Genomic DNA, 25,196 nt, shown 5'->3' on the forward strand with positions numbered 1-25,196 from the left:
TGCTCAGCCATCACAACCTTTGGATGCCCAGGAATTCGGCTGTCACTTGGATGCTTTGCCAGTCTCTGTAAATGCTACGGTGGGGGCGGCAGCCTGTGACAAGGCTTGCTGGAGGCTCTCAGCTTGTCCCAAAGTGCTTCTGAGGTCATCAGCCTTCTTCCAATAAGCCACATCTGCCCCTTCCTTACAGCTTTCCATTACAGCAGCTGGCCCCAGAGAATCCCAGAGGCATCCACGCTGGGGAGGCAGAGGGAGAGCTCTCTGGGTGTGAAACATAACACCCAAAGCTGTTTTGTCCTTGTACAGGCGCGGGTGCTGGTGTTTTGATCCCACTTTCACAGTTCAGTATTCACTTTCTCAATTCCTGCTTTGTTTCCAGGCAATAGGCTTCAGATTCCCAGAAAAATCTGGTAGGTGAAGTGGAGAAACCAGAAGCAAACTATGATGGCAACCCCAAAATAACTCAATAAATTGTTAGGAGTTCTTGCATATCAGGTTTGAAGAAACGTTTAAACAGCTGCTTCTATCTGATACCTCCAAGGGAAGGAGGCTCAGCTATTCCACAGAATTTTGAAATATGAACAAACTTTGAGAGGGTCTCTTCCCATTGTCTTTTTTTTTTTTTTTAAGATTTTATTCATGAGAGAGGGGCAGAGACATAGGCAGAGAAAGAAGCAGACTCCTTGCAGGGAGCCCCATGCAAGACTGGATTCCAAGACCCTGGGATCACACCCTGAGCCAAAGGCAGATGCTCAACCATGCTCAAGGCACCCAGGTGCCTCCCCATTGTCTTATTCTTAGAGGTTTGAGTCTCTAGTGGGCTTCTCTTGTCCTTCTGTGTTCAGTGGCCCCATTTCATTTGGGGGCCTTCCCTGCCATCATGCCATCTGGTCCTGATGGGGCTGTCATCACTCTGTCCTCTTCTCCCCCTTGCACAGGGGCGGGGCTGTGACGCAGGCTGGGCCTTCCTTCATTGATTGATGAGCCAGGGCTGCGAGCAATCTTCTCATTTGGAAAGAACCAGACTGCACAGTAAAGCCAAGCAGAGCCAAGCATCAGAGCCCTGATGACATTATCTGTTCTTCTGGACTCAGGCGTGTTTTCCTATTTGCATATGAATGGTAACCCAGAATAAACACAGTTCTGCACTTTGCTTTTTTTTCCCCCTTTTTAGTTAAACAACATGTCCTTGAGATTACTCTATGTCAGTGTATGAAGAGCACCCTCATTTATTCTTAGAATTACACAGTAGTTCATTGTGTGGATGTATCAATCACTGATTCAATCCCTTTTCTATTGATGGACATCTGGGGGTTATTTCCAGTCTTTCAATATTTCAAATAAACAACACTTCATATTTTTCCAGTGCCTATTTTAGTCTTAGAAGTGGGATTACTGGATTCCTGAATCAGTGTAATTTTTGTTAAGACATGAACCATTTTTTAAAAGATTTATTTATTTGAGAGAGAACAAGTAGGGGAAGAGGCAGAGGAGAAGCGGACTCCCCAGTGAGCGGGGAGCACGATGTGGGGTTTGATCCCAGGACCCTGAGATCATGACCCGAAAGGAAGGCAGATGCTTAACCAACTGAGCCACCCAGGTGCGTCTATGGACCAATTATTCTCCACAGGGATTATTTTGCATGCTCACTAGTAATGTGGGAAAATTTGGTGTCTCTACAATCTGGTCAAGGGAGTGTGTAGTCAAACCTTTGGCTTTTTCCTCTCCAGCATTTTATTTATTTTTTAAATTTTATTCATTTATTCATGAGAGACAGAGAGGCAGAGGGAGAAGCAGGTTCCCTGCAGGGAGCCCGATGTGGGACTCAATCCCAGGACCCCAGGATCGCGACCTGAGCCAAAGGTAGAAGCTCAACCGCTGAGCCACCCAGGCGCCTCCTCTCTCCAGAATTTTAATCCTGTTCTCTCAAGTCTTGCCCTCTTTAGAAAGGCAAGGCAGCTTCTCACCAACATCAACTTGATAAGACTATGGAACATTCACTGAGTTCTGTTCCAGAGATGCTGGCAAAGCAAACCCAGAGTGGCTTATCTGTGTTTTGGAGCAGATCGTGACCTAACTGTGATACTGGAGAGTAGCCTAGGACACTGGATAGAGATAGGAGTAGAGGCCGGGAAAGTGGTGGCAGTGAGCACCACGGGGTTACACTGGGAGGTGAAATTTGGGAAAAAATGTAGAGAAAACATAAGATGTTTGCTCCCTGCTAATAGCTGTGCGAGTTGGTTTGGTTTATCTCCAGTGCTAACTCATCGAGTGTAAAACCACTGGTAATTTAAGAATATTTCCAGTATGTGAAATTGTCTTTCTCTTTTCCAGTCTTTTGGGAACTAGATCTTTTGGGAAATAATCCCAATGTCCCTCGTCCACTTCACCATTCCTCCAGCACACAGCAGAAGGCTGTATCAACATTGTTAGGAAAATCTTTGGCACTGTGGGTTGAGTTCAAGGAGTTTGCCTCAATTTTCCTGTTTCTAATAAAATATTAAATGCAAAGAATGTCATTTTAGAAGCATACTTTTAAAATTTTATTAGTGGGGTAAAGGAGTTCTAAAATGAAACGTAACATTTCACCTTTTAAATTAAGTAGTTTTCAGGTCACTCAGGTTTTTTTATTTTAAACAATCAATGAACTTGTTAAAATTGTTCATTAAAGCAGCTGTTTCAGACCTTCTACCACTGAGTTGAAGGACATAATTTATTTTGCTTCTGGCAAATGAAAATGCTAATGTAAGGAGGAAAAAAATTATTCCTCTTTCTACCAAGAAAAAAAAAATAGATCAAATAATTGAGCATTTGTGCCACCCAGAAAAGTTTAGACTGAAATTTATCACCACACTTTTTGTGGTTGGCTGAATAACTGCATCCAAAAATATCTATGTCTTAATCTCTAGAATCTGTGAATGCTACCTTATTTGGCAAGAGACTTTGCAGGTGTGATTAAATTAAGGCTTTTAAGGTGAAGGGATTTTCCTGGGTTATTTGGGTGAGCCTTAAATGTAATCCTAAGTGTCCTTTTAAGAGGGAGGCAGAAGGAGGCTTGACTATAGGTAGAAGAGTAGAAGGAGGCAGGATGATTTCAACAAAGAGGTTTGAAAATGGGGTGGGGTGGGGCAACCCTGAGCAGAGGAAGTGAGAAGATTCTCCCCTCGAGCCATGGGAACCTTGGTTTCGGCCCAGTGCTACTAATTTCAGCCTTGTGGCCTTCAAAACTATAAAAGAACAGATTTCTGTTGTTTTAAAACACCAAGTGTATGTGGTACTTTTTAAAGATTTTTTTTTATTTATTCATGACACACACACACACACACACGCACACACAGAGGCAGGGACACAGGCAGAGGGAGAAGCAGGCTCCATGCAGGGAGCCCGACGTGGGACTCAGTCCTGGGTCTCCAGGATCACGCCCTGGGCCGAAGGCAGATGTTCAACTGCCGAGCCAGCCGGGCTTGCCCCTATGTGGTACTTTGTTACAGGGGCCATAGGCAATCAATACACTTCCCAGTTTCTAGGAAATAAGAACTTGGGTCTCTGATTTTAAAATTGACCAAATCAGTGGGCATGAATAAGACTGTAAAGGCATTATTTAAAAGAACAGATTTCCCTCTTTTAGGCAGAAACACGTAACTATGTTAAATTTTTTTAAGTGCTTCACTTGTAAATAAGGTCAGCGGAGCTTCCTCACCTGGCAGGATGGTTGTCCAGCTGTTCAGAAGGTTCTCCCTCCTATAAACTATCTTGACTATTGTGTTCTTATTTTTAGTTTTTTTAGAGAGCAGGGAGGGGCAGAGGGAGAGACAGAATCCTAAGTAGGCTCCATGCCCAGCACAGAGCCAGACTCGGGGCTCCATCTCACAACACTGAGATCATGACGTGAGCTGAAATCAAGAGTCAAACACTTAACCCACTATACCATTCTGGCGCCTCCTATCTTGACTTTTTAAGTGCATTGTTAGGCTGGCAGTTATAACATAAATTAATCCCCAAGGGTTCCATATATTAGCTTAGGCTTCAATAAAGATGTGTAGCAAAAATCTCAAAACCTCAGTGGCTATAATATTTACAATATTTATCTCTGATTCATACTGTATGTTGGCAGCTAACTTGAGTGACCCTGCCCTAGGATGCAGGTCAGTTTTATTTTTATTTTTTATTTTTTTTATGCAGGTCAGTTTTAGGTCTGTTTCTTGAGTGTCATGATGAGACTGCGGCTTAGGAGCAACCCTCAGCTGAGTTATGTTCTCAGTGGTGCAGGGTGGGAGCACAAAAGAACTGGCAAAACTTGCAAAGCCTCTTATCTGTTTTGAACTGGCTTTTAGATATTAGCAAAGCATAAAAATTATGACTTGTTTAATGAAAGTTTGGGACACAAACTATCAAATGATGAGGCTAATTAGAAAAAGAATTAGAACTTTTAGATATGAACAACAATTATTGAATAAAAACCTCAATTGATGGGCTATATGGAAAAAAAATAAACTCAACTAAGTAGTTATTTAACAAAGCAGAAGAAAGATCTGAATAAATCCCTCAGAAAGCAGCACAGACAGGGAGGTGGGATAAGTTAAAGAGGGTAAGAGACCCTGACAATAGAATGAGAAAGTCTACATGTGATCATTTGGAATTCCAGGGGGACAAAGAGAGAGCATGGAGAAAGAGCAGCAGTATTTGAAGAGATAAAAGCTAAGCATTTTGCAGAAATAATAAAAAAAACTTTATAATAAGGTGCAAAATATATTAGGCAGGATAAATAAGAAAGCCATGTATAAAAAATTTTTTTTAAAATTATGTTTGTTTATTCATGAGAGACACACACAGAGGCAGAGACACAGGCAGAGGGAGAAGCAGGCTCCATGAAGGGAGCCCAACGCGGGACTCGATCCCAGGACTCCAGGATCACGCCCAGGGCTGAAGGCAGCTGCTCAACCGCTGAGCCACCCAGGCGTCTCTGTAAAAACAAATTATGCAAAGTTCAGAACACCAAGAATGGAAAGCAGCTAAATAAGACAAATGATCTGCAAAGGAAAAATAATTAAACTAAGAGCTGCCTATTCATCACTAGCAATGGAAGCCAGAAATCAGAGGAATAGTATCTTCAAAGTGCAGAGAATGAGACCATCATTTTTTACTTCGGAAAAGACTATTTTTTCTTTTTTCTTTTTTTCTCTATTGAGTTTTTCTTAAGGGTTTTTCTGTCCCCCGGTCACCACAGAAATTATTCACAATCTTAAGACTTTAGAGTGGTGGGTTGATAAAATGGGTGACGCTAGTCACACGGAGAACATAGATTTACATCTTTCTACATCCCATAACCACTTTGAGTCTGCTTCTAATGTATAATTTTCACCATCTTCCATGGATGGGGACATTTCAGATAAAGTTTATCACCAATGAACCTTTACTAAAAAAGTTTAAAAGTATGTTCCTCAGGAGAAAGGAAAATGATCTCAGATGAATGTCTAAGAAGCAACAAGGAATCCCTAGAAACGAAACCACAAAACACATTGCTAAACCTGAAAAAAAAAGTATAATATTAAAATACCTAATTTGGTGGTTTTAAAAAAAATGACAGAATGAAACCGGATAGTAATAGCATGGAAAGAGTCAATGAATAGTGTTTTAAGCTTCATTGTTCAGATGGGGGATTAAGATACCAACTTTCGATTTGTTAAATTAGGCACACATATTAAATGTTAAAAGTAAACAGTAGGGACATCTGGGTGGCTCAGCGGTTGAGCGTCTGCCTTCAGCCCAGGGTCTGACCGTGGAGACCCAGGATCAAATCCCACATTGGGCTCCCTGCATGGAGCCTGCTTCTCCCTCTGCCTGTGTCTCTGCCTCTCTCTCTGTGTGTCTCTCATGAATAAATAAATAAAATCTTTTAAAAAAAATAAACAGTAGAAATGCATCAATTGACATCCCAACTGGGAGAGGGGAAACAAATACAGTAAGAAAACAACAGCACATTTCAATAAAAAGATTCATTTAAAAGTAAGGAAGAGATAAAATAAAAATGTGGAAATTTAGATATTTTAGAAATATTATTAAAAAGGAAAATAGCTAAATAGCTGGGTGACTCAGTTGGTTAAGTGTCTGTCTTTGGCTCAGGTCATGATCCTGTAGTCCTGGGGTTGGGCTCCCTGCTCAGTAGGGAACCTGCTTCTCGCTCTCACTCTGCTACTTCCCTTGCTTGTGCAAATAAATGAAATTATCTTCCCTCTCACTGTGTCAAATAAATGAAATCTTAAAAAAGAAACAAAGAAAATAGCTAACATAGTTAAGAGGAAAGAGTTTAGTCACACGGGAAAAAAAAACAGGAATCTAATATCTACGTCTCAGATATCTTTTGGAGCACTAGAATGAAGGGCACCTCGATGTTCAAGATGTGGTTCTTAAAAAGTTTAGCTATTTTTATACAAAAAGGTTTCATTATTTACATGCCCCTCGTTGCTATCTACCTCTATGCTCAGCAGTTTGAAGCATGGTTTATTTCCGTGTGTAATCATAAACACCTTAAACGTGTACAACTTCTCTATGTGTCAGCGAACGCAGCCAAGTTCCAAGACGGCACCAGTCTTTACAGGTATGTGGCCATCGTCAAAAAGGCCTGTTTCACCAGCTTTCTTTTGAAAGAACCCAAGTCCCTGCAAAATGGAAGAGAAAAATGTCGTGGTATTTATATGAAATTTATGCAAATAGGTGTCACTATGTTTTCAGCTTTGGGTTCTTCCCAGGCTCAATTAAGGTACATATAGTTAACTAAACCAACTCAATTTGTAAAGAGGCTTAGCATTAGAATGTTCCCTATTTGTGATCACCTGTTGTACTTTAAAATTGTTCTTGCTAATTTTTCATTTCTGATGACCTAATGGAGAGCATTCACCAAACACCCACGGTATCAAATCTTAGATGTTTAAAGGCAGACTCCAAAGGGAACAAAATGGAACAAATTCTATGCTAATTGTTGGGTAGACGGGAACCTGACTGGAGGATGCAAGAACACTTTGGCTTTATACGAGAATGCCAAACAGTTTCTCTTAAGGGTTGTCCTCCCCACACTACCTACCCCCCCCCCCAAAAAAAAAGTGGATTGCTATTCTGAGACTTCAGGGTGCTAGGGGGCATGTAGAACTGGGCAGTCCATAATAGTCACATTAAGTACATATGTTTATATCCTACCTCCTTCCACAAAGGATTTGAATATGTTTATAATATGCAGTTTTCTCTAAATTAAAAAAAAATCAGGATCATAGAAAATATGTAGAGAGTAGGCTAGAGATCCCTACATTTTGCTCTGCCTTAGAATCTCCTGGAGCGCCTCTATAAATCCTGATGCCCACGTTGGCACCCCACATCAACTAGATCCGTGTATGAGGGAGGGAGACAGAGAACAGTAGTTCTAAAGATCCCCAGGTGTTCCCATGTGCAGTAAAGTTTGGGAACCACCGGCAGAGGCTGCCATTCTCAACATAAACATTAGCATCACCTGGGAAACCACTGGAACTACTGATGCCTGCACTCCTCCCCTGACCCAATGTTATCATAGTCTCGTATGCTGGCAGCTGAGCACTTGGTATTGGGCACTGGATCATTTTAAAGCTCCCCAGATGGTAACAATGTGCATTCAGCATAGAGAACCACTGCCTTGGGGGGAAGCCGATTCGTAATTACAACGGGTACTGATTTCAATTTTTTATAGGTTCTCTTATGGCTCACAGTCTTAAAATTGGTCCTGAGTTTCCTGGTGGCCAAAGTAAATAGAAAAACAATCATTTGAAATAGTTCTCATCGTATGTAAAAGCTTACCAGTTCCTTGGAAGAAAGCAAGCTTTTCCTCATAGGTCTGAAATGTCTCGAGTCTTCTTAACAGGGGCCATTGAATAATCCACGTATGGATCACGGTTTTATAAGCACCCCTACAATAAATGACATATGGTCAGTCGCACATCGTAGTTTCTAATTGCCATCCCTGAGGGAAAGCCAAGGATATGACCCAGGAGTGCCAGCAGTGTAGGCTGTTGGGGTAGGGGCGGGGGAGCAGGAATGATGAAGAGAGGATGAGGGAAGTACGAGACACCTCTATGGTTTCCAGAAGTTATGTCTTCCCCCAGAGATAAAGCCTGGAACCTGTGTACCTCCAGGGTGCAGGAAAGGTGTCCTATATCATTAGAAATTACAATTCTCTATTTGAAAACTCTAAAATCTATTACGCCCCCTCCACCTCCCAGGGTACAACGCTTGGCAAAGTTTTGGGGTAGTGAGGGTAAAGAAGCAGCGAAGCCTATGGGAGTCACAGGCACCATGTTAAAATTTGGGGGGCGGGGAATGTATGTATGTGCACAGGTGTGCATGTTAGAGAACCTTTTGTTTATTAAAAGAAAAACAATCTAGGTCTGAAAAAGTGAAAAAACTTTGGCCCGAAAAGAACAGACAGGTCATTTCTGTTCCTTCATAAAGGTAATTTCCTTTTTTTTCCCCCTCCGTTGGGCTTTTCTGGCATCTAAGTTCAGTTGATTTAATAGGACACGATTTGCAGACAAGAAGGCTTCGCAGGACAGTGCTGGCTCCACGGGGTTAAGTCTTGCAAAGAAACCCACCATACAGACGCAGGGCACAGGGTTTTAAGCCACAGCAGTGTCACCGGGAGGCCTAGGCGGGGGAGGGGGGGGAGGTGAGGTGGGGGATGCCCATTTTCTTTCGAAAACGATCTAGCAGGGCCCACGAGCAGATATTTTAGCAAAGTAGCTGGAAACAGGCATAAGGACGCTCATGGATCACGTGAGTTCCTTTCTTCCTCGAAACATTCTAAAAGCGCCCTGTTCATTCCGAAGTAGACATTCTGAGGCTTCTTTTCAAAGGAAAAATCGCATATTGTGCTTATAAAAAAAAAAAAAGGAAAAAAATTCGCAACTGCCTTTACCAGCTAAATTTAAGGAAAGGCTTCCTGGAAAAAGTGGAGGGCTGCATTTCTTTCGCTTGTTTAAAAGTCGTCGGCGGCGTCCCTATGGGTCTTGGGGATGACCAGGAGGGCATGTGCTCCGGGAGGCACAGCGGCCGGGACGCGGGAGGAGCCCGCCCGGGGTCTGCACGTGCGGGGGGCGGGGGCGGGGGCGCCCCGAGCTGCACGGTCTCCCGCGGGGGCGCGCGGGCGAGCGGAGCCGGCTTTGCTCAGGGGGGCGGGTGCGCCCCGGGGCGGCGCGGCCTCGGCCTCGGCCTCGGCCTCGGCCTGCGCCCCCGAGCCTGACCCGGGCAGTGGCGAGCGGCGGCCACACCGGGGCAGCCTCTCCCCCGCGGGCGGCCGGCCGAGGGGTCCGGAAGCATATGCCCGCCTCCCCCCGGGACCATCGCGGCGCGCTCGGGGCTCGGGGCGCAGGGAGCGCGAAGGGGGTGGCCCGGGCGCCCCCGCCCCCAGCCCCCCACGCCCAGGCCGCCCCGGCCCCACTGCGCGCGCCAGGAGGGCCGGCTCGGGGCGCACCCCCCGCCCCCGCCCCCGCCCCCGCCAGCCCTCGAGCGCCGCCCCCGAGCCCCGCGGGTGGGGGGGGCTGGGCCCCGAGCCCCGCCGCGCGGCCTCTGATTGGCTTGGGGGGCGCGTGCGCCCGCCCCGGCGAGCGGGGAGGGTCCCCCTGGGCGCCGGGCGGGGGCGGGGGCGGGGCGGGGAGAGCGGGGCGAGCGGGGCCGCGGGGAGCCGGGCTCGCGCGCGCGGAGAGCGGGCTCGGGGAGCGGCGGGGAGGGCGGCCGGCGGGCTGGGCGCGCTCCCGGGGCCGCCAGCCTGCACCGCCCCGCGGCCTTCCGGGAGGAAGCGGCGCCCGCGGCGGCCGGGGCGGGCGCTCGGGGCGGGCGCTCGGGCTCCCTCACCTGCCGGCGCCCGGGTCCCCCCCGCACCCCGCCCGCGGGACGCGCCAGGCCGGGCGCCGAGCAGCGCAGGAGCGCAGGAGCGCAGGAGCCGCCGGCCCAGCCGCCTTGGAGCGCCCCGCAGCCCGCGGGGGGCGCCGGCTCCATGGCGACCGGGCTCGGGGAGCCGATCTACGGACTTTCGGAGGACGAGGTGAGCGGCGGCGGCCGCCCGGGGCTCCCGGGTCCCGCCGGGCGCCGGGTCTGCGAGGGGGCTGCGCGCCGCCCTGGGCCGCGGGGACGGAGACGGAGACGGAGACGGAGACGCCGTGCGCCCCTCGGCCGCGCTCCCGGGCTCCCGGCTCCCGGCAACTTCCCGCCGCTCGGCCCTGCGGCCCGGGAGCCCGCGGCGTGTCACGGGCGGGTGTCGGCCGGGGTCCGGGTGCCCCCCGGGAACTCCCGGGGGCCGAGCGGCGGGTGCCCCGGGGGTGCGTGCGCGCAGGGGCAGGGGCCCGAGGCCGGCGCGCCCAGGGGTCCCGGGGCGGGGGGCGCGGCCAGTGGCGGCAGGTGCCGCCGGAAACTTGGAGGGAGCCCGCAGCCCTGCCATTTCTTTTTTTCTTTTCTTTTCTTTTCTTCCTTTTTTTCCTCCCCCCTCCCCCCCCGCCCCCCGCCCCGGCTTCCGAGCCCGGCACCCCGGGGTAGGTGGAGAGACAAAAGCTCAATCGCTCCCCCTTATTAATAAAGCAGATGCGGGAAGCCACGCCCCCGAGGCCGTGGCTGCGCGGGGTGAGCTTTGTTCGCGGCCTCCGAGGAGTCCCCGCGGCCCCCGCCCGCCCGCCCGCCTGCCCGCCCGCCCGGAGGGGACCCCGCGCCCGCGCCCGCGCCGGCCCCGGAGGGCGGGGACAGGTAGGGGGGCCCGTCGGCGGGGCGCGGGCGCGGGGCTCCCGGGGGCGCTTTAAGGCCCTCGGTGCATTACTCAGCGGGGAGGTATTTCCTCTCCTGGTCGTGCGTTTCGTGAAAAGTTGATGCCTGGAGATTCGAGGGTTTCGGGCTTTCTCTTTCTTCCCCCTCCTTTCTTTTCCGAGGTCCCCTCTTTCTCGGTTTGCTGGGGAGGCTATTACCCGGACCTGCCCCCGAGATGGCTTCTCTCTCTGCAGCTTTCCTGCCCGGGGCTGGGGGTGTGTGCGTGGTGCGTGTGTGTGGGCTTTGCAAGTGTGTGATGGAATCGTGTGTCTGTGCTTTGTGTGTGTGTCTGCTTTGTGACTGTAATGGAATCGTGTGTGTGTGCACTTTGCAAGTGTGTAATGGAATAGTTACCTGGGGGTCGGGAGAGTGTTTGGGGGTAGGACTTTTTTTTTTTTTTCTTTCTTTCTTTCTTTCTCTCTTGCCAGAGTTACCTAAAGCTTGCCTCGGTATGTATTTTATCAAAGAATGATCACAATGCAAATAATGTGTGATTTACGTTTTCGATTATTTTGCCCTGCTGTACTCAGGGTGAGGCAATTTCCCCCCTTTTTTTTGGGGGGGGGCAGTTACCTGGGGATGGGTGGTGAAAAGGATCGTTGTTGCTTTCACCCAGGGTTTTCTCCCCCTCCCCGGCTCCTCTACCCTTTTGAAGAGCTTTCCCTTTCATTCGGTACTTCTCCATTTAATTAGCAGCCCTAGATGGCAGGCAGTGAGCTTTCAGAAAGGTGCTGAGATACTGACATTCCTAAACAAAGGGCTTTTTGAGGTATGGTGGGGGGAAGACAGCTGCACTTTAGCTTTGGTCTCTCGTAAATTTTAAATTACGTGATTCTTAGTAACGCACCAAAGAAAAATATATTAAGAGTGTTTGGAGAAATTCAACTTGATGAATGGATTCTCTGCGTGCCCCTGTTGTGTGTTCTTTGTTTACATTTATATCTAGTGTCACCATCTACCTAGGGCACATCCTGCCTCTTTAGTTAACTCAGATCTCCTTAACTGGTGTCTAGTGTGAAAGTGAAGGGTGGAGTATAAACAGAATTGGTATGTGTGTGTATATACGTGTGTATGTGTATGACTGGGTTTACTCCTGCACGTCGCTGGACCGGTGTTTGGGGCTGGTGTCGGGAACAGCCCAAGGTGCTAAAGACATTTTCTTGATTGAGCGATGGCTATGTTGCTGGGACTATTAAGTTCCTCCCGCACATTAGATTACAAAAGACAAGTGGCATCTGTTGTCTTTTTTCAGCTTCTCCTACCAGTGGGGGAAAAAAAAATTAGGACTGTTTTGATGACTTCACATTTCTATGGTGTTTCCTTTTTTATGGGAGGTATCACACCGTCAGGTTAGCCTTTGGAAAATCAGGGAATGCCTTCGTAGAATATTAACAAATTGTTGAATTTGCACAGCTTGTTTTGTCTCCCTGAATTAGTCTGTGTAAGAAAACAAATGAAAGATCTTAACAGGCTCTTAAAGCAGACTGGCTCATGAAACCAATGGCAGGGTTGTTTTTCCAAGGCGTGTTAAGTATGAGTGCACTTCAGTTCACACACTTGGTGTGCTGCCGAACATCACACGTGAAGATACTTTGATTGCTACATAAGAGCTATCTTACACATCTCTTAGCAAACTAGGTGTCCGTATACCTAGCACATTTCTTAAAAGTGAGTTTGTATTTTCGTTGGAAGTTGATGGAAAGCATTGCGTGTTTGGAGCGCACTTGGCTTTCTGTCCCATCTCAGAAAGATTTTTTAGCTCTAAGTACTACTGGTGATGAAGCATTGCAGGGGGATGCCAAGACAGGATCTTGCTCCCAGGTCTCTCCAGCTTGTAGAAAGAGAGGAATTAAATATGGGCTTTGCTTGTGTGAGTGCATGTACTGTTTATTTTTTGTGTGTCTTGTTGAGGTTCCTCAGTGAGCTCAAGCTCCTATTTACTGATTTAAATCAGGTCACCTTAGGGAAACCAAATTTGAAATTGCCATCAGATGAAGGGCTTTGGTGTTTGAGAGATTAGCAAATTAGCAAAACTTGTGACTCTGGGCCCAGCATCAGATTTGGTTTGGAATTAGAACAGTTGGACTAGTTGCTGCATCTGGCTTGGTTCCTGGGCAGTTTTTTTTTTTTTTTTTGTGCTTTTTGTTTTTATTTATTTTATTTTTTTTGGCAATCTGTAGCACATTTTGGCAGTTTACTCCGGAGTGTTACTGTTAACCTTGTGAATTCTTTTTGTTGGAACATCTTAGAAAGGTATCGTTTATTGAAAAGATTTCTGGGTGGAATACTAAAGTCTGAATGACAGCTTATTAGATGCGGCAGTTTTTTGGTGGTTACATGAGACAGATGGCCGGGCTGATGTGGGATAGCACTTTGACAGCCTTCCTCTGCATTCTATACAAACAAGAATAGTTGGCTAATGTTTCATATGCTTTCTCTGCATCTAGCACTGTGTTAGCAAACTTTATGTACTTGCTGTCTCGGGTAATCCTCACGAACCTCCTAAGAGGTGTGCCAGGATTTACAGATGAGGAATGGAGGCTCAGAGAGGTTAGGTGACCCGTAGAAGGACACACAGTAAGTGCGTATGGAGTCAGGATTTGAACTCCATTCTGTTGATTGCACAGGCCTGGTTTGTAGCATTCTTCCTGTCTTCCAGGTATCATGAGATGTCTTCATAGCTGGGTTGTTGAAGTTAATTTGCAGTGGAGATAAACATCAGGAGTTGTAAACTGAAGACTTGCAGTTCTGAGTTGACCAGGAGGCTGGCTTAGTATGGTCTTTGCTGTGCTTTAAAGCTCGGGAAGTTTTACAGAAAATGGCAAAAATCTGACCTCACTGGGGCTCCATTCTCACCTGGCAACAATTGTGTCCACGTTGTGGTCCCGGGGAGGTGGTAGCTGTGCTACAGTTCCTGCCACCCCCACTACTGCTTATCGTTTTAGGGTTCTTTGAACTCCAGAACGAACATTTAAGGTTAACCTTTGGCCTAGGTATATTATCTTGAAGATGCTGTCAACCTTAAGATGCACCATTATCTTCTGTACCTCTAAGAGAGAAAAAAGTTGCTGTTGCACTATGATACACCGCTCATTTTATTATTTTTTTTTTACACCGTTCATTTTATGGAGCATCCTTATTTCAGGCTGTTGCTGAATTCCAGACTCTCGTTAAGGGCCAGCTCTCGGCCATCAGTGTCAGTACCCCAGTCCTTCACTTTGAAGTCAGTTGCCAGTCAGATCGCTGCCTTTCTGTTTCTGAGAAAAGGGGTAGCATAAGGGAAGTGCCCTTCACTGGGCATTGGCGGAGAAGAAACAGGGAGCCTATGAGATAGGCCACCCGAATAGCCATCTGTAAGTAATTGAGAGTAGCTGTTAATTTTTAAAAAATGGTCCATGTCAAGAGATTCCTTGAAATCCTGCGTGCCATCTTTGCAGCTGTGCAAAACAATCACAAGATTACGTTTGGAAATTAGTTTAGATATTGTTTGGATCTATAGGTGGTGCTGAACAGTTTTGTAGAGGCAGGTAAGACTTGCCCAGTTGTTCCAACTCCAAATGCCTGAGTCCAGCCTTGCAGAGCTGGCTGATGTGCTTTATGCCTAGGTTGATGTGCTTTACTCCAGTTACAGTCTGCATCGTGATTGCTAACGTTTAAGAAAAACCCTAAAAGGGACTAGGTTTTGTTGTGACACTTAAAAGCAATTTTATAAATTGGTGAATATAATGTATTGTCTTAAATTCTACTCTTATTGAATTTTTGTTTTCTTCAAGGGTCCTATGGAATTTATAGAAACTGACGTCTTAATTTATGTTCAGTTTTATTAAGTGCTAAATTTTCTCATTACTGAAAAGCAGTTTCCTTAAAGAGTAAAAATGATTTTGTTCAAAGGGGTGAGGACCGTGGCAAAACGGGAATCCCCAGACGATCTTGGTTTCTTTACTGTAGCAGAACACAAGGGAACTGGTTGGGCATCTCAGTGCAGGGAGGACCTACATCTCCAGGAAACTTCTTGCAAAGTTGTTTCATGATACTGGGAGCATCAACGTGCTTGACATGCATTCAGGAGGAACCTCCAGGAAGACATCTGTGCTGTTAGAGAATGACGTCACACATCACTGCAGCAGTGCTTTTGGGTTCGTGTTGCTTCTGCACTCGCTGCGAGGGAAGAAACTTGAGGCTTATTGCCGGTTTACTCGCCTTTCTGTGTTGTGCAGTTACTCAACATAGGAGCGTGGCCATATGTGACTGGTGAGACAAACAAAACAGTTTCTCTTGGACCGATTGAGATCATCCTAAAATTCTTATTTTGAGTTAATAGGTCTGTTTGAACAGATTTTATTGGTGCCCTTGAATTTCAGGTCCTAGATGAAAATGGGGAAAATGAGATTTTAACTTAAGTGTTTTCGATGTTTTAGGTGTTTGAGGTGGTTTTGCCTCACTGATCTGTTTAATTGGTAATAAAGCCAACTATACCTTTGACGATCCATGTGAAAGAGTATCAAAATAATATACGAATAATGATGAAAATAAGAATTAGGATAGTAGGATTGGTGAAGGCCACTAGGAGGGTGGCCAAATGTTACTTTCTGTTTTTCGTATTGTTTCTCTTCCAGGTCACCGTATCAACAAATCTATCTCACTTTCTGACTATAGGTGGCAATGTTTGTACTGTTTCATGATGCTACTCTTGTTTGGGAGTTGCCTGTTGTGGGAATATAGCAATGAGAGCTGAATTTAGAGATGAAGATAAAGGAACTAGATTTAGAAACCAGTATTTTCCTACAAACTAAAAAAAAAAAAAAAAAAAAATTAGCAAAAGCACCGAAAGTGATGTTTGTCAATGCGATATTTCAATCAAGAGACCTCCTTTTATCCGTGGCACATTTAACTTGCAAGAACAATAGGCGTTTGGATCTAGGGGAAGAACCCCCACAAACGTGCACACAGAAACGTTCCTTTGAGAACCACGATCAGGTCCTTTGTTCTTGGGTGTGTCGGGACTTCTAAAAAATGCTAGTTCTGTGTGGACCATTCTGGAATTGCTGTCATTGACTTTGAGAAGGTCAATGACAGCAATCATCACCACTCCTGAGTATTTGATTGCTGGGGAACTTCTTGATTCCTGAGGGCAGACTGTGGCTCAGGCTCTATCTGGCAGAGAGAAAACCAGTGGTGGAAAGGTCTGGGACACTTACTTCGTGAATACCTAGGACCTCGTTATGGTTGTGAGGATTTGTTCTGAACCTGAGTGGCCTGGATGCCGGCTATGACTGTAAGCCCTTTAGGTGAGAAAGCTATATTCTGTTAGCATATCTGGGGTAACTAGCTTAAATTTGCCCCTCTAGTCGACTTTTTGTCCTTGACTCCAAAGTCCTGTATTGATTCAGAACTTGCCAGGTTTCGTGGTGAGACTATTTGATTCCCTCGCTGTCATCAAATTCAGTGTTGGGTGACTTCTTGGCAGGCAGGTGGCCACTGAGAGATTTCATAGTTTTATACCTCCTAGTCACCAAGAGAAAGGGGCCATTCAAAAGTGACTTTGTTTTTAGTGTGAGAGGCTGTGATGTGAAATCCAAGATGGAATTTGGAAGGGCTTGTAGGGATAGTGGGCCCACGAAGAGGATGGACTCGCCATCACCGGTCAGGGTGCTGTTCCATTACCCGGGATGTGTCAGGGTGCTGGTGGACCAAGGCTCCCGGGGCACACTGAGTGATGTTGTGATGGATGGCCTGGGGGGCTCAGGCCCGTGTCCACCTCCTGTCCCTTGGGAAGAGGCCGTGTACTCTTTCTACCCCAGAGGGGACGCTGTGGTGCAGTGACCAAGGCCAAGCTGTGTGCACCTGTGAGTCTTGGTCTTAGCACAGTTTGCACTCTCAGTTTCAGCTGCATTCAAAGCCTGCTGTCCTCGTTCTCCTTGGGTGCAGCTCTGGATCACCTGTTGCAGCGTGCCTTTTAGAGCACTTGGTGAAGCTGGGCTTCCGTTGTGCATGAAGCGTCGCGGTGGTCCTCGTGGCAGGAGAGAATGGCCGTTGGGGAAGGTCACCAGCACCTGCCTACCTGGCAAGAAGTCCCACCAGGTCGCCTCTGCGGCACATCTGTTCAGAACTGACGCCTTAATATGCAAACTTGGCTCTGTTCAGTGATCTGTGGGATTTCACGTGTCCCATGTCCATTTGGGCAACGGTGTTAGAAGTCACCAGTGTGAGGATTCTAGTGGAGACAAGCTTGGGTCACAGGTAACATAGAAGATGAAGATCTCTTTGGAATTTTTCCTGTTCAGGTGAAGATGTTTGTTGAATGGGTTAGTTTTATGTACATGTGTAGGTCTTGTGTGCATGTGTGGTTTTTTTTTTTTCCCTAAATATTAGAAGTTGTTTTGGTCTGGTGTTGTCCCCCCCACCCCCAACAAAAACAAGCCTAAGCTATTTAGAGAATTTGCTTCGTAAGCTCTCAGTGTGTATCTCCTGGAATTAAAAGCTCCACATACTTACTCTCAAATCTCCCAGCTACCTTTGGAACCAGAGCATGTTGAAAACCCGAGCTTACTTTTTTCCTAAGGCTCCATCTTTTTTCTCTCTCCAGTTAATAAGTGATTCATCTTCGGGTGCTTCTCCTGGTGCCAACTCCATCTTTGGCAGTTTGGGTTGGAAAGGGGAAGGAGTGTGTGAGGTTTAAAGAAAAAGCAAAACTGAGAATCTCTTTGCTTCCTTTTATCCTCCTCCACTTCCTTTTGTGCTTTGTGGCTTGGGTGTGAAAATTGGATGCAAGCATCAGTGGCAGTCAGGTCTTTTCTAAACTTTGAACCGGCTGTGTGTCCCCCCACCCCCCCCCATTTGTTAATAACTCCAGAGGGTAAATGAATGTGACTCTTGAATTAAGCTCTGTCTGGAAGGAGCTGACCCCTGTGATTTTTGAGTTCTAGAATATGTTTATGCTGATATTGGAGAAATTGGTATGTGCCATGCTTGCCCACCTTTGGAAGGATGTCTTCATTTCACTGACTGTTATTAGCGAAAGAGAACACTTTGGCCTTGGACTAAGAGCTTTTCCTTCCCTTCTTTGAGAAGTGAGGTAGAGAGGCGCCCCTTGCAGCCATGGGGGGTGGCTGGCAGGGTGGGGGGAGGTATTGGAGAGTATTTAATACATGGAGATGCCACTCCCATCCCTGGAAAAGGTGGGTTACAAGATCGTGGCTGCAGTACAGTGGTTAGTAGTATATCTGGATGGAGACAAATGACTGGGCGTGTATCCCAGGATGTCCACGGTGGTTATCATTGAGCAAAGGGATTACAGGTGATTTCCACTGCCTTTTTATGTTTTTCTTCTATTTTTCCACAGGGAGGTTTTTCTTAATGTAAAAGTTAAGTTTCAAAGTGTGATGGAAAGAAACCTCCCATACGCTTGTAGGACATCAGGCTTTGGGTAAAAGCGAGAGCACTTGCTCAGAACAGATGCTGATGGTGTGTGTGCAGGTGCGCAGATGTTCGTCAGGGGCCCGCTGTGTGTCCATTATTTAAAGGCATCAGGTCTCGGTCACTTGTGCTTTTTCGGAGCTCCCCACCGAGGTGGGAAGTGGAGGGACAGGTGAAGGAATTGGACACTTTTCACAGTGACCAGGAAATTAGACTTCTTTTCAACTTGCAGCTTGTAGGACAGAGCTTTCGTTTCCTCCACCGCGGGCACTTAAAATTTTGTATTTTCATCCTTCTGTGCATAAGAGTAATTTAAATCTTTCAGTAGCATTGTGTGTCCTGACTTTGTGCGTGTGCTGTGAAAACCCAACTGAAATCTGTTTTCTCTTTTTGTGTCTTTGGGTTTTGCTTTAGAGTCTTGGTGTATCCCTGAATGGTTTTAGATGTCAGCGTGATACTTGCGCACACCTGTAGTCATTGCTGCAAATACCTGAGGGTCTAGAAGCTGTCCTTGGTTTTCCCTTGGAGCAGACCTGTAATCGGCGTGTCCATGTTTCGTGGCGGTCCCTTCTTGAACAAAAGGGAAAGTTATGTGTCATCTGACACTGGTCTCTGCATGTCTTCCCTCCCCTCCCACTCCTGCTGCTCTTAATATTTCTGACCTAAGGATGTGTCCTAGGGTTGAGACGTGTGTGCCATGTGGCGTGAGTTCCTTGCACTCCTACCACACTCCTTCCTGCTTGCCCCCAAAGGTGCAGCCTACAGAATTGTGGTGCTTGAGTTGTGGCCAATGTTAATTTGTGCACTGGGGCAGCCTGTGTATTGTGGCGGGTTATTGATAGTGGTCATGGAGACGAATGTTATCTCTCGTTCAGTTACGAGGTGTCTGTTAAGCGCCCACCTGGACAATGGGAACATGCGTCAGCCCGGTGATCTCATTAAGGAATCAAGTTCCATCTACTCCACCGTCTAAAGTCTAGCCCTTTTCAGAGACCTTCTTGGTCTGAGGCTGGCTGCCAGTGGCCATCAGAGCCATGTTCTTTTTTCTAATTTGCAGAAGAAACAGAGTGGCTTCCTGGGTCTTAGGATTATACAAGTTTCATTCCCAGAAACTTCGATCCCAGGCAATCTCGGTGTCACATTTGCCACAGAGGCTCCCATCTGCTTCTCTCTCAACTAGCCAGTGCCAGGGAAGGGATGGAATGACCTTCATTCTAAGGGTCTACCTCTTGAGCTGAGGTGAAGTCCATGATGACCCTACAGTCCACCCATTGGATAATTCATTTTTTTTAAAATTTTTTTTAATTTTTATTTATTTATGATAGTCACAGAGAGAGAAAGAGAGAGAGGCAGAGACATAAGCAGGCTCCATGCACCGGAAGCCCGATGTGGGATTCGATCCCGGGTCTCCAGGATCGCGCCCTGGGCCAAAGGCAGGTGCCAAACCGCTGCGCCACCCAGGATCCCCTGGATAATTCATCTACCTTCAGATCGATACACTTCAGAAATACCCATGGCTCTGTGAAATCATGCGCTCTCTTTCCCTAGGGAGACAACCCAAATATTTGTTGAAGTATTGCGAGGATCTCTGGGTTACACATTGTCCCTTCTCTTATGTTTGAGAGTTTTTTTTTTTTTAAACTGGTCTAGTGACTTACACCTAAATAGGTTAGGTGCCCCCCCAGACATTAGCCTACAGCAGTGAAGAGAGAGTAGGATACAATAAATCCCCCACTTGGAGAGGGGGGAAAAATAAGAAAACTCTGTGTTGTAGCTGGCAGATCAGGACTAGCAAGGAGTCCTTGGCTTGGTCAGCCAGTCTTGCAGCTCCTGGCTCTGCTGGATTGTACCCAGCATGAGACTCTCCCATGGTCCCTGTCCTTTGCAGCTGCCCTTGGATTGAACTGGCACTGGCAGACTGCCTCTTCTTGGGCCCTGCTGGGTGTGAGTTTGGGGCTTTAGGGTTGTGTGTCTAGGGGTTGAACAGCCTTGGGCTAGTGTCATCTGACCTGAATATTTGGCAGTATTACTCCTGTGAAAACTTAGCATCTGAGTTTTTTGCTTCTAGTCAATTCCTTGGACTGGTAGCAAGAGCCAGTGACCTTATCCAAGCGAAGTCTCTGGTTCTGAGAATTTCTGTTCTTGGTAACTGGTCTCTCTGCCCTGTTCATTCCCATGGCTTCTACCTCAAGGCAATTTGAAAGTAGCCTTGAATGAAGAGGCACACCGTTTGGGTCCAGCAGCCAATCGGGCACTTGAACCCACTCTAGCTTTGCTCTGTCTATTCAGAATGACCAACTTCCCTAGACTGGGATTGTGGGGCCCATAGGACTCTCTACCTGCCCCCTGACTCAGCTATTTCATTTTATTTATAGCACTTCTTTTTATACAAGATCTGTTATAGTTAGGGCTCTTGATTGCAAGCAACAGTGACTAATTCTGGTGAATTTAAGTACAAAGGGATTTACTGAAGGCATTTTATTTTATTTTCTAAAGATTTTTGTTTATTTATTCATTCTTGAGAGACACAGAGAGAGGCAGAGACACAGGCAGAGGGAGAAGCAGGCTCCACACAGGGAGCCCGATGTGGGACTCGATCCCAGGACCCCAGGATCACGCCCTGGGCCGAAAGTAGATGCCCAGCCGCTGAGCTACCCAGGCATCCCGGCATTTTAGATAGCATAGGAGTACCTGTCAAGCTGGAGACCCAGGCCTAGACAGCAGTCAGGGACCAAGGGAAGCTGGGCACCCCAGATCACAGCCAGAGAACCCCAGCTCCCTGGCACTGAATGCCACCTATGACCCCATTCCAGATCTGTCTTAATGCTGTGTGGCGACACTCCTCTGGCTGGGGCTGCTCCAGGTCTCCTCTTTCTTACCCATGTTGGGGGTCCTCACAACCACTTGGGTTCGGTGATTCAATAGAAGGACTCACAAGACCCAGAAACTGTTACACTCACAGTTAGAGTTTATTACAGTAAAAGGATACAGAGCAAAATCAAAAGGACCAGCTCCATGTAGTGAGCAGAGGAAACCCCAGATTGCGAACTTCCAAGGGTCCTCTCCCAGTGGCGGCACACAGGATGCGCCTAATTCCTCCAGTGGCAGTTGTGACAACGTGTATGAAGTGTTGTCTACCGGGGAGTCTCAGTAGACCCTCCGCGCCCAGGGTTTTTATCAGGGACTGCTCATGGAAGCTCCCTCTGCCTAGCACACACGACCGTTCCCAGCTCCAGGGAAGAAAGTAGGTGTTCAGCATAAACCACATGGTTGGCACAGTGCGGCACGCTTCTTATTGAGGGAACATTTTGTATCTGTGGAGGGAACTGTTTACCATTCAAGGTCTTAGACACCAGCCAAGGGCCGATCTTGAAAGCAGGCCTTTCTAAGGAGAGCAGACTGGGGCCTGCCACACGAATTCTGTTCTGCATCCTGCCTCCTGGAGGCCCTGGAGGCCCATCGCCCAGCCACCGTTGCTGCCAGGGGAGGGGATATGAGGGGCTTGTTCCTCCGTTCTTCAATTTTTGGTTTCAGTAGTGGGACCCGGGGCTGGCCTATCCACCAAAAGTCACACTGGGGGGGGATACCCAGACATAGGGATTGTTTTCATGCTTCTTCCAAAAAGAAGACCCCACTAAGCATGAATTGGGCCCGTTATGAATGTTCAATGAGTGGTTGCAGTAGTGAGGCGACATGGTGTGTGTTTGGAGCATTTGCCATCCATGCATCAGGAAGATGCCTATGACGTGTTTTCATGTCCTCGATGGGGGCTGAGTGCCCCCTCCTTCCTATCCCTGGTGCTTAGAGGTTCTGGCCCTCTCCAGAGGCCTAGAGGTGATAGGGGATAGACGAGGGGTGGAGTTGAAACTGGATGAGGTATTGCTAGCTCCTCAAGGTTTGGAGACCGACTATTCCAGATGGGGGTGCAGGGGTGGGGGGAGCTTAGCAAACATGAAGGCCCCAAGATAAAACCAAGCTGGAGGAACCAAAAGGAAACCAAAGTGGCTGGAGCATGGGGGCCTAGCAGGCGGTGAGACAGCAGATACAGAGGGAGGAGTTGGAGCAGTGAAGGGGTCAGCCTGGGCAGGGAGGTTGGCATGATCCTGCTTTGGGGTTTCTGGGTCTGCATTCAAAGCCTTCTTTGGTTGTGTTGGCAAAGGTGGCCCTTCAGCCGTCTCAGGCCGAGGAGGCGAAATGCTAACATTGTCAGCACTGTCCTCCTCCTGCCCTGCGAGGCCAGACGATGGTGGATGGAGGTCACGAGTGTAAGTGTCCTGCAGTTGAGGAGGCGCGAGCCCTGGGTCAGCCCAAGACACGGTGGAGCTAGCACAGCGCTGGGCCCCGGAACTGGCCTGGGGCAGCCAGCTCCACGGGGGTACCTCTAGTTAATGCCTCCTGGATGAAATCCCAACCAGAGACCTCAAGTCAGTACAGAGGGGAACTGAGAGAGGCTTTTCCACTTTTTAAATAGGGTGTCAAACCTGAAAAGTACTATAATGAGTAGTTGGTTGCCACAGTGCCCTTCCTGGGGTCTTCTGACTTTCTCTCTCCCCTGGCCCTGACTCTTTAAAACACCTTTATAGTGTTATATTTTATATATTCTTTAAAGCAACTGCAGTTTTGTTAAGTTGGCTGTTTGTTTGTTTGTTTTATTTATTTATTTATTTATTTATTTATTTTATTTATTTATTTATGAGAGCAAGAGGCAGAGACACAGGTAGAGGGAGAAGCAGGCTCCATGCAGGGAGCCCGATGTGGGACTCGATCCCTGGACCCCTGGGCTGAAGGCAGACACTCAACCACTGAGCCCCCCAGGCGTCCCGAGGTTGGTCTCAATACACAAAAAGGTTAATAATTGCAGGAAAGGACAGCAGTGCCCACTAATGGACAGTTTTATGGATAGGATGGGGAGGGGGGGTGGGTTGGCAAGTCCAAATTCCATAATGTCCCTGTTACTCCAGGAGGGAGCAACTGATCGGTTTCCCAGTCTTATTATTGTGGTGATTTTTAACTCCCAGGCAACCAGGACCATGCCCTTCTTTGCCAGGCAGCCTGGATTCTGGTGTCTGCAAAATGGTGTTTCAGGCAGGTGCTCCAGTATGGACAATGACAGTTGCAGCCTTTGTTTTTGCCCTTTTAGAAACTTGTGGAAAATAAAACCCAGGGTGTGTCGAACGATCAAAGGCGAGTCAATGGCCTTCTGTTGAATGAATTTGCCTCTTTGGGGCTTGAAGAGGCAAGAAGTCTTTTCACGTAGAATTTTGCTCTTAACCTCTTCTCCTTCCCCACAATTTGAAGTAATGGCATAGACTAGAAAAAAAGGGATAATCTCTGTGACATGAACAAATTCGGGTTCAAAAAGATCTTTTTTTTTTAATTTTTTATTTATTTATGATAGTCACAGAGAGAGAGAGAGAGAGAGAGAGAGAGAGAGGCAGAGACATAGGCAAAGGGAGAAGCAGGCTCCATGCACCGGGAGCCCGATGTGAGATTCGATCCTGGGTCTCCAGGCTCGCGCCCTGGGCCAAAGGCAGGCGCCAAACCGCTGCGCCACCCAGGGATCCCTCAAAAAGATCTTAAAACTGATTTATTTTTTTGGTAGCTGTATCTGATGAGATTGATGTGTGAGTCTTGGATGGAGCACACAGTCTCAGGGCTGGATGGTGTGCTGGGCCTGGGGAGGGTCGGGGCCGGGGGCCTGCATCTCTGGCTCCCGGGAGGTGTCTGATCTGAGACAGGTGAGTAAACAACGATTGCACATGCTGCGGTCTGTGAAGCAGCAGAAACTGTGCAGGACACTGCTGTGGGGTCTGTTGTGAAGATAGGTGGAAAGGTAAAACCAGGGTGTCCAGCCTCACACAGTGATCTTCTGAGCTGAGTTTATTTTTTTAATTTTTATTTTGTTAAATACATATATATATTTATTTCTTCATGAGAGACAGAGAGAGAGAGAGAGGCAGAGACACAGGCAGAGGGAGAAGCAGGCTCCATGCAGGGAGCCCGATGCAGGACTCATCCCAGGATCCTGGGATCACGACCTGAGCTGAAGGTAGTTGCTCAACCACGGAGCCACCCAGGTGCCCCCTGAGCTGAGTTTTAATTTTTTTTTTTATTTATGATAGTCACAGAGAGAGAGAGAGAGGCAGAGACACAGGCAGAGGGAGAAGCAGGCTCCATGCACCAGGAGCCCGATGTGGGATTCGATCCCGGGTCTCCAGGATCGGGCCCTGGGCCAAAGGCAGGCGCCAAACCGCTGCGCCACCCAGGGATCCCCTGAGCTGAGTTTTAGATGAAAATAAGGGAACAACTAAAGTTTGAGCACTTTCCACCTGCTAGGTGCTGATATAAAGGCCTTTGAAAAATGAACACTCATCTTCATGTCAACTCTTTGAGGTGGGTCCTTCTATCTCCATTGTACTGCGGCCAGGTGAGAAACTGAGGCACAGAGATGTGAACTGACTGGCTCAGAGTGTCACAGAGCTAGTAAGTGGCAGAACCAGGACTTGTATCCAGGCATTCCGGCTCCCAAGCCCGTGGGTGGAACCAGCACGCCGTGGTGTCTCAGGGCACTTCATCAGGAAGGGGGAGGAGGATGCTGCTGAGGCCCTGGGGTCCAGGCCGAAAGGCAAAGAGGGGATGGCTGTGTGTGGAGGCCTGTGCATCTTGTCCAGGAACTGGTCCTCTGGGACAGTTTGGGAAACTGGTGTCGATTTGTGCTTGCCTAGCACTTCGCGTGCAGGGGGAGAGTGGATGTGAGGTGAGTAACGGTAGGCGGTCATGCAGCTGGCCTGGCCAGGGAGGTGGTGGGAATGAGGCCATCCCCCGGGGAGGGGGGCGCGCGGTGAATGCAGGAGGTACTTAGGATGCAGGTGGCATTGGATTGGTTACTGGTTGATTGAGAAAAAGGAAGGACTCTGGCATAATCACCCACCTTTTCTTGTTTCAGGGAGCTGCATGGATGGGAAAGGAGA

At 47.7% G+C, this 25,196-nt stretch overlaps 1 protein-coding gene and 1 long non-coding RNA gene across 8 annotated transcripts in view; one reads left to right on the forward strand and one right to left on the reverse strand.

Annotated features, from left to right (window-relative positions):
* Positions 1 to 4,832: 4,832 nt before the first annotated feature.
* Positions 4,833 to 9,389, reverse strand: LOC129495563 (uncharacterized). Of its 3 annotated transcripts, XR_008661549.1 has the most exons (5): positions 8,936 to 9,389; positions 8,093 to 8,173; positions 7,822 to 7,931; positions 6,474 to 6,659; positions 4,833 to 4,963 (listed from the first exon to the last, which is right to left on the reverse strand). It is a non-coding gene; the product is annotated as an uncharacterized LOC129495563 (long non-coding RNA). The 3 variants fall into 3 exon arrangements; XR_008661548.1 differs by having other exon boundaries at positions 7,822 to 8,173; XR_008661547.1 differs by lacking the exon at positions 8,936 to 9,389 and having other exon boundaries at positions 7,822 to 8,921.
* Positions 9,390 to 9,829: 440 nt separating this feature from the next.
* Positions 9,830 to 25,196, forward strand: part of LOC129495404 (E3 ubiquitin-protein ligase NEDD4-like) — a 336,680-nt gene continuing 321,313 nt past the window's right edge. For 3 of the 5 annotated variants that reach the window (XM_055302864.1, XM_055302871.1, XM_055302868.1), the window contains exon 1: positions 9,830 to 10,060. In XM_055302864.1, the coding sequence (XP_055158839.1) occupies positions 10,013 to 10,060 (48 nt within the window). In that variant the 5' untranslated portion in view covers positions 9,830 to 10,012. The remainder of the gene's footprint in view (positions 10,061 to 25,196) is intronic. The other 2 variants (XM_055302866.1, XM_055302870.1) reach the window with 1 other exon arrangement.

This window comes from Nyctereutes procyonoides, unplaced genomic scaffold, assembly GCF_905146905.1.
Source record: "Nyctereutes procyonoides isolate TBG_1078 unplaced genomic scaffold, NYPRO_anot_genome, whole genome shotgun sequence".
Classification (NCBI taxonomy): Eukaryota; Metazoa; Chordata; class Mammalia; order Carnivora; family Canidae; genus Nyctereutes; species Nyctereutes procyonoides.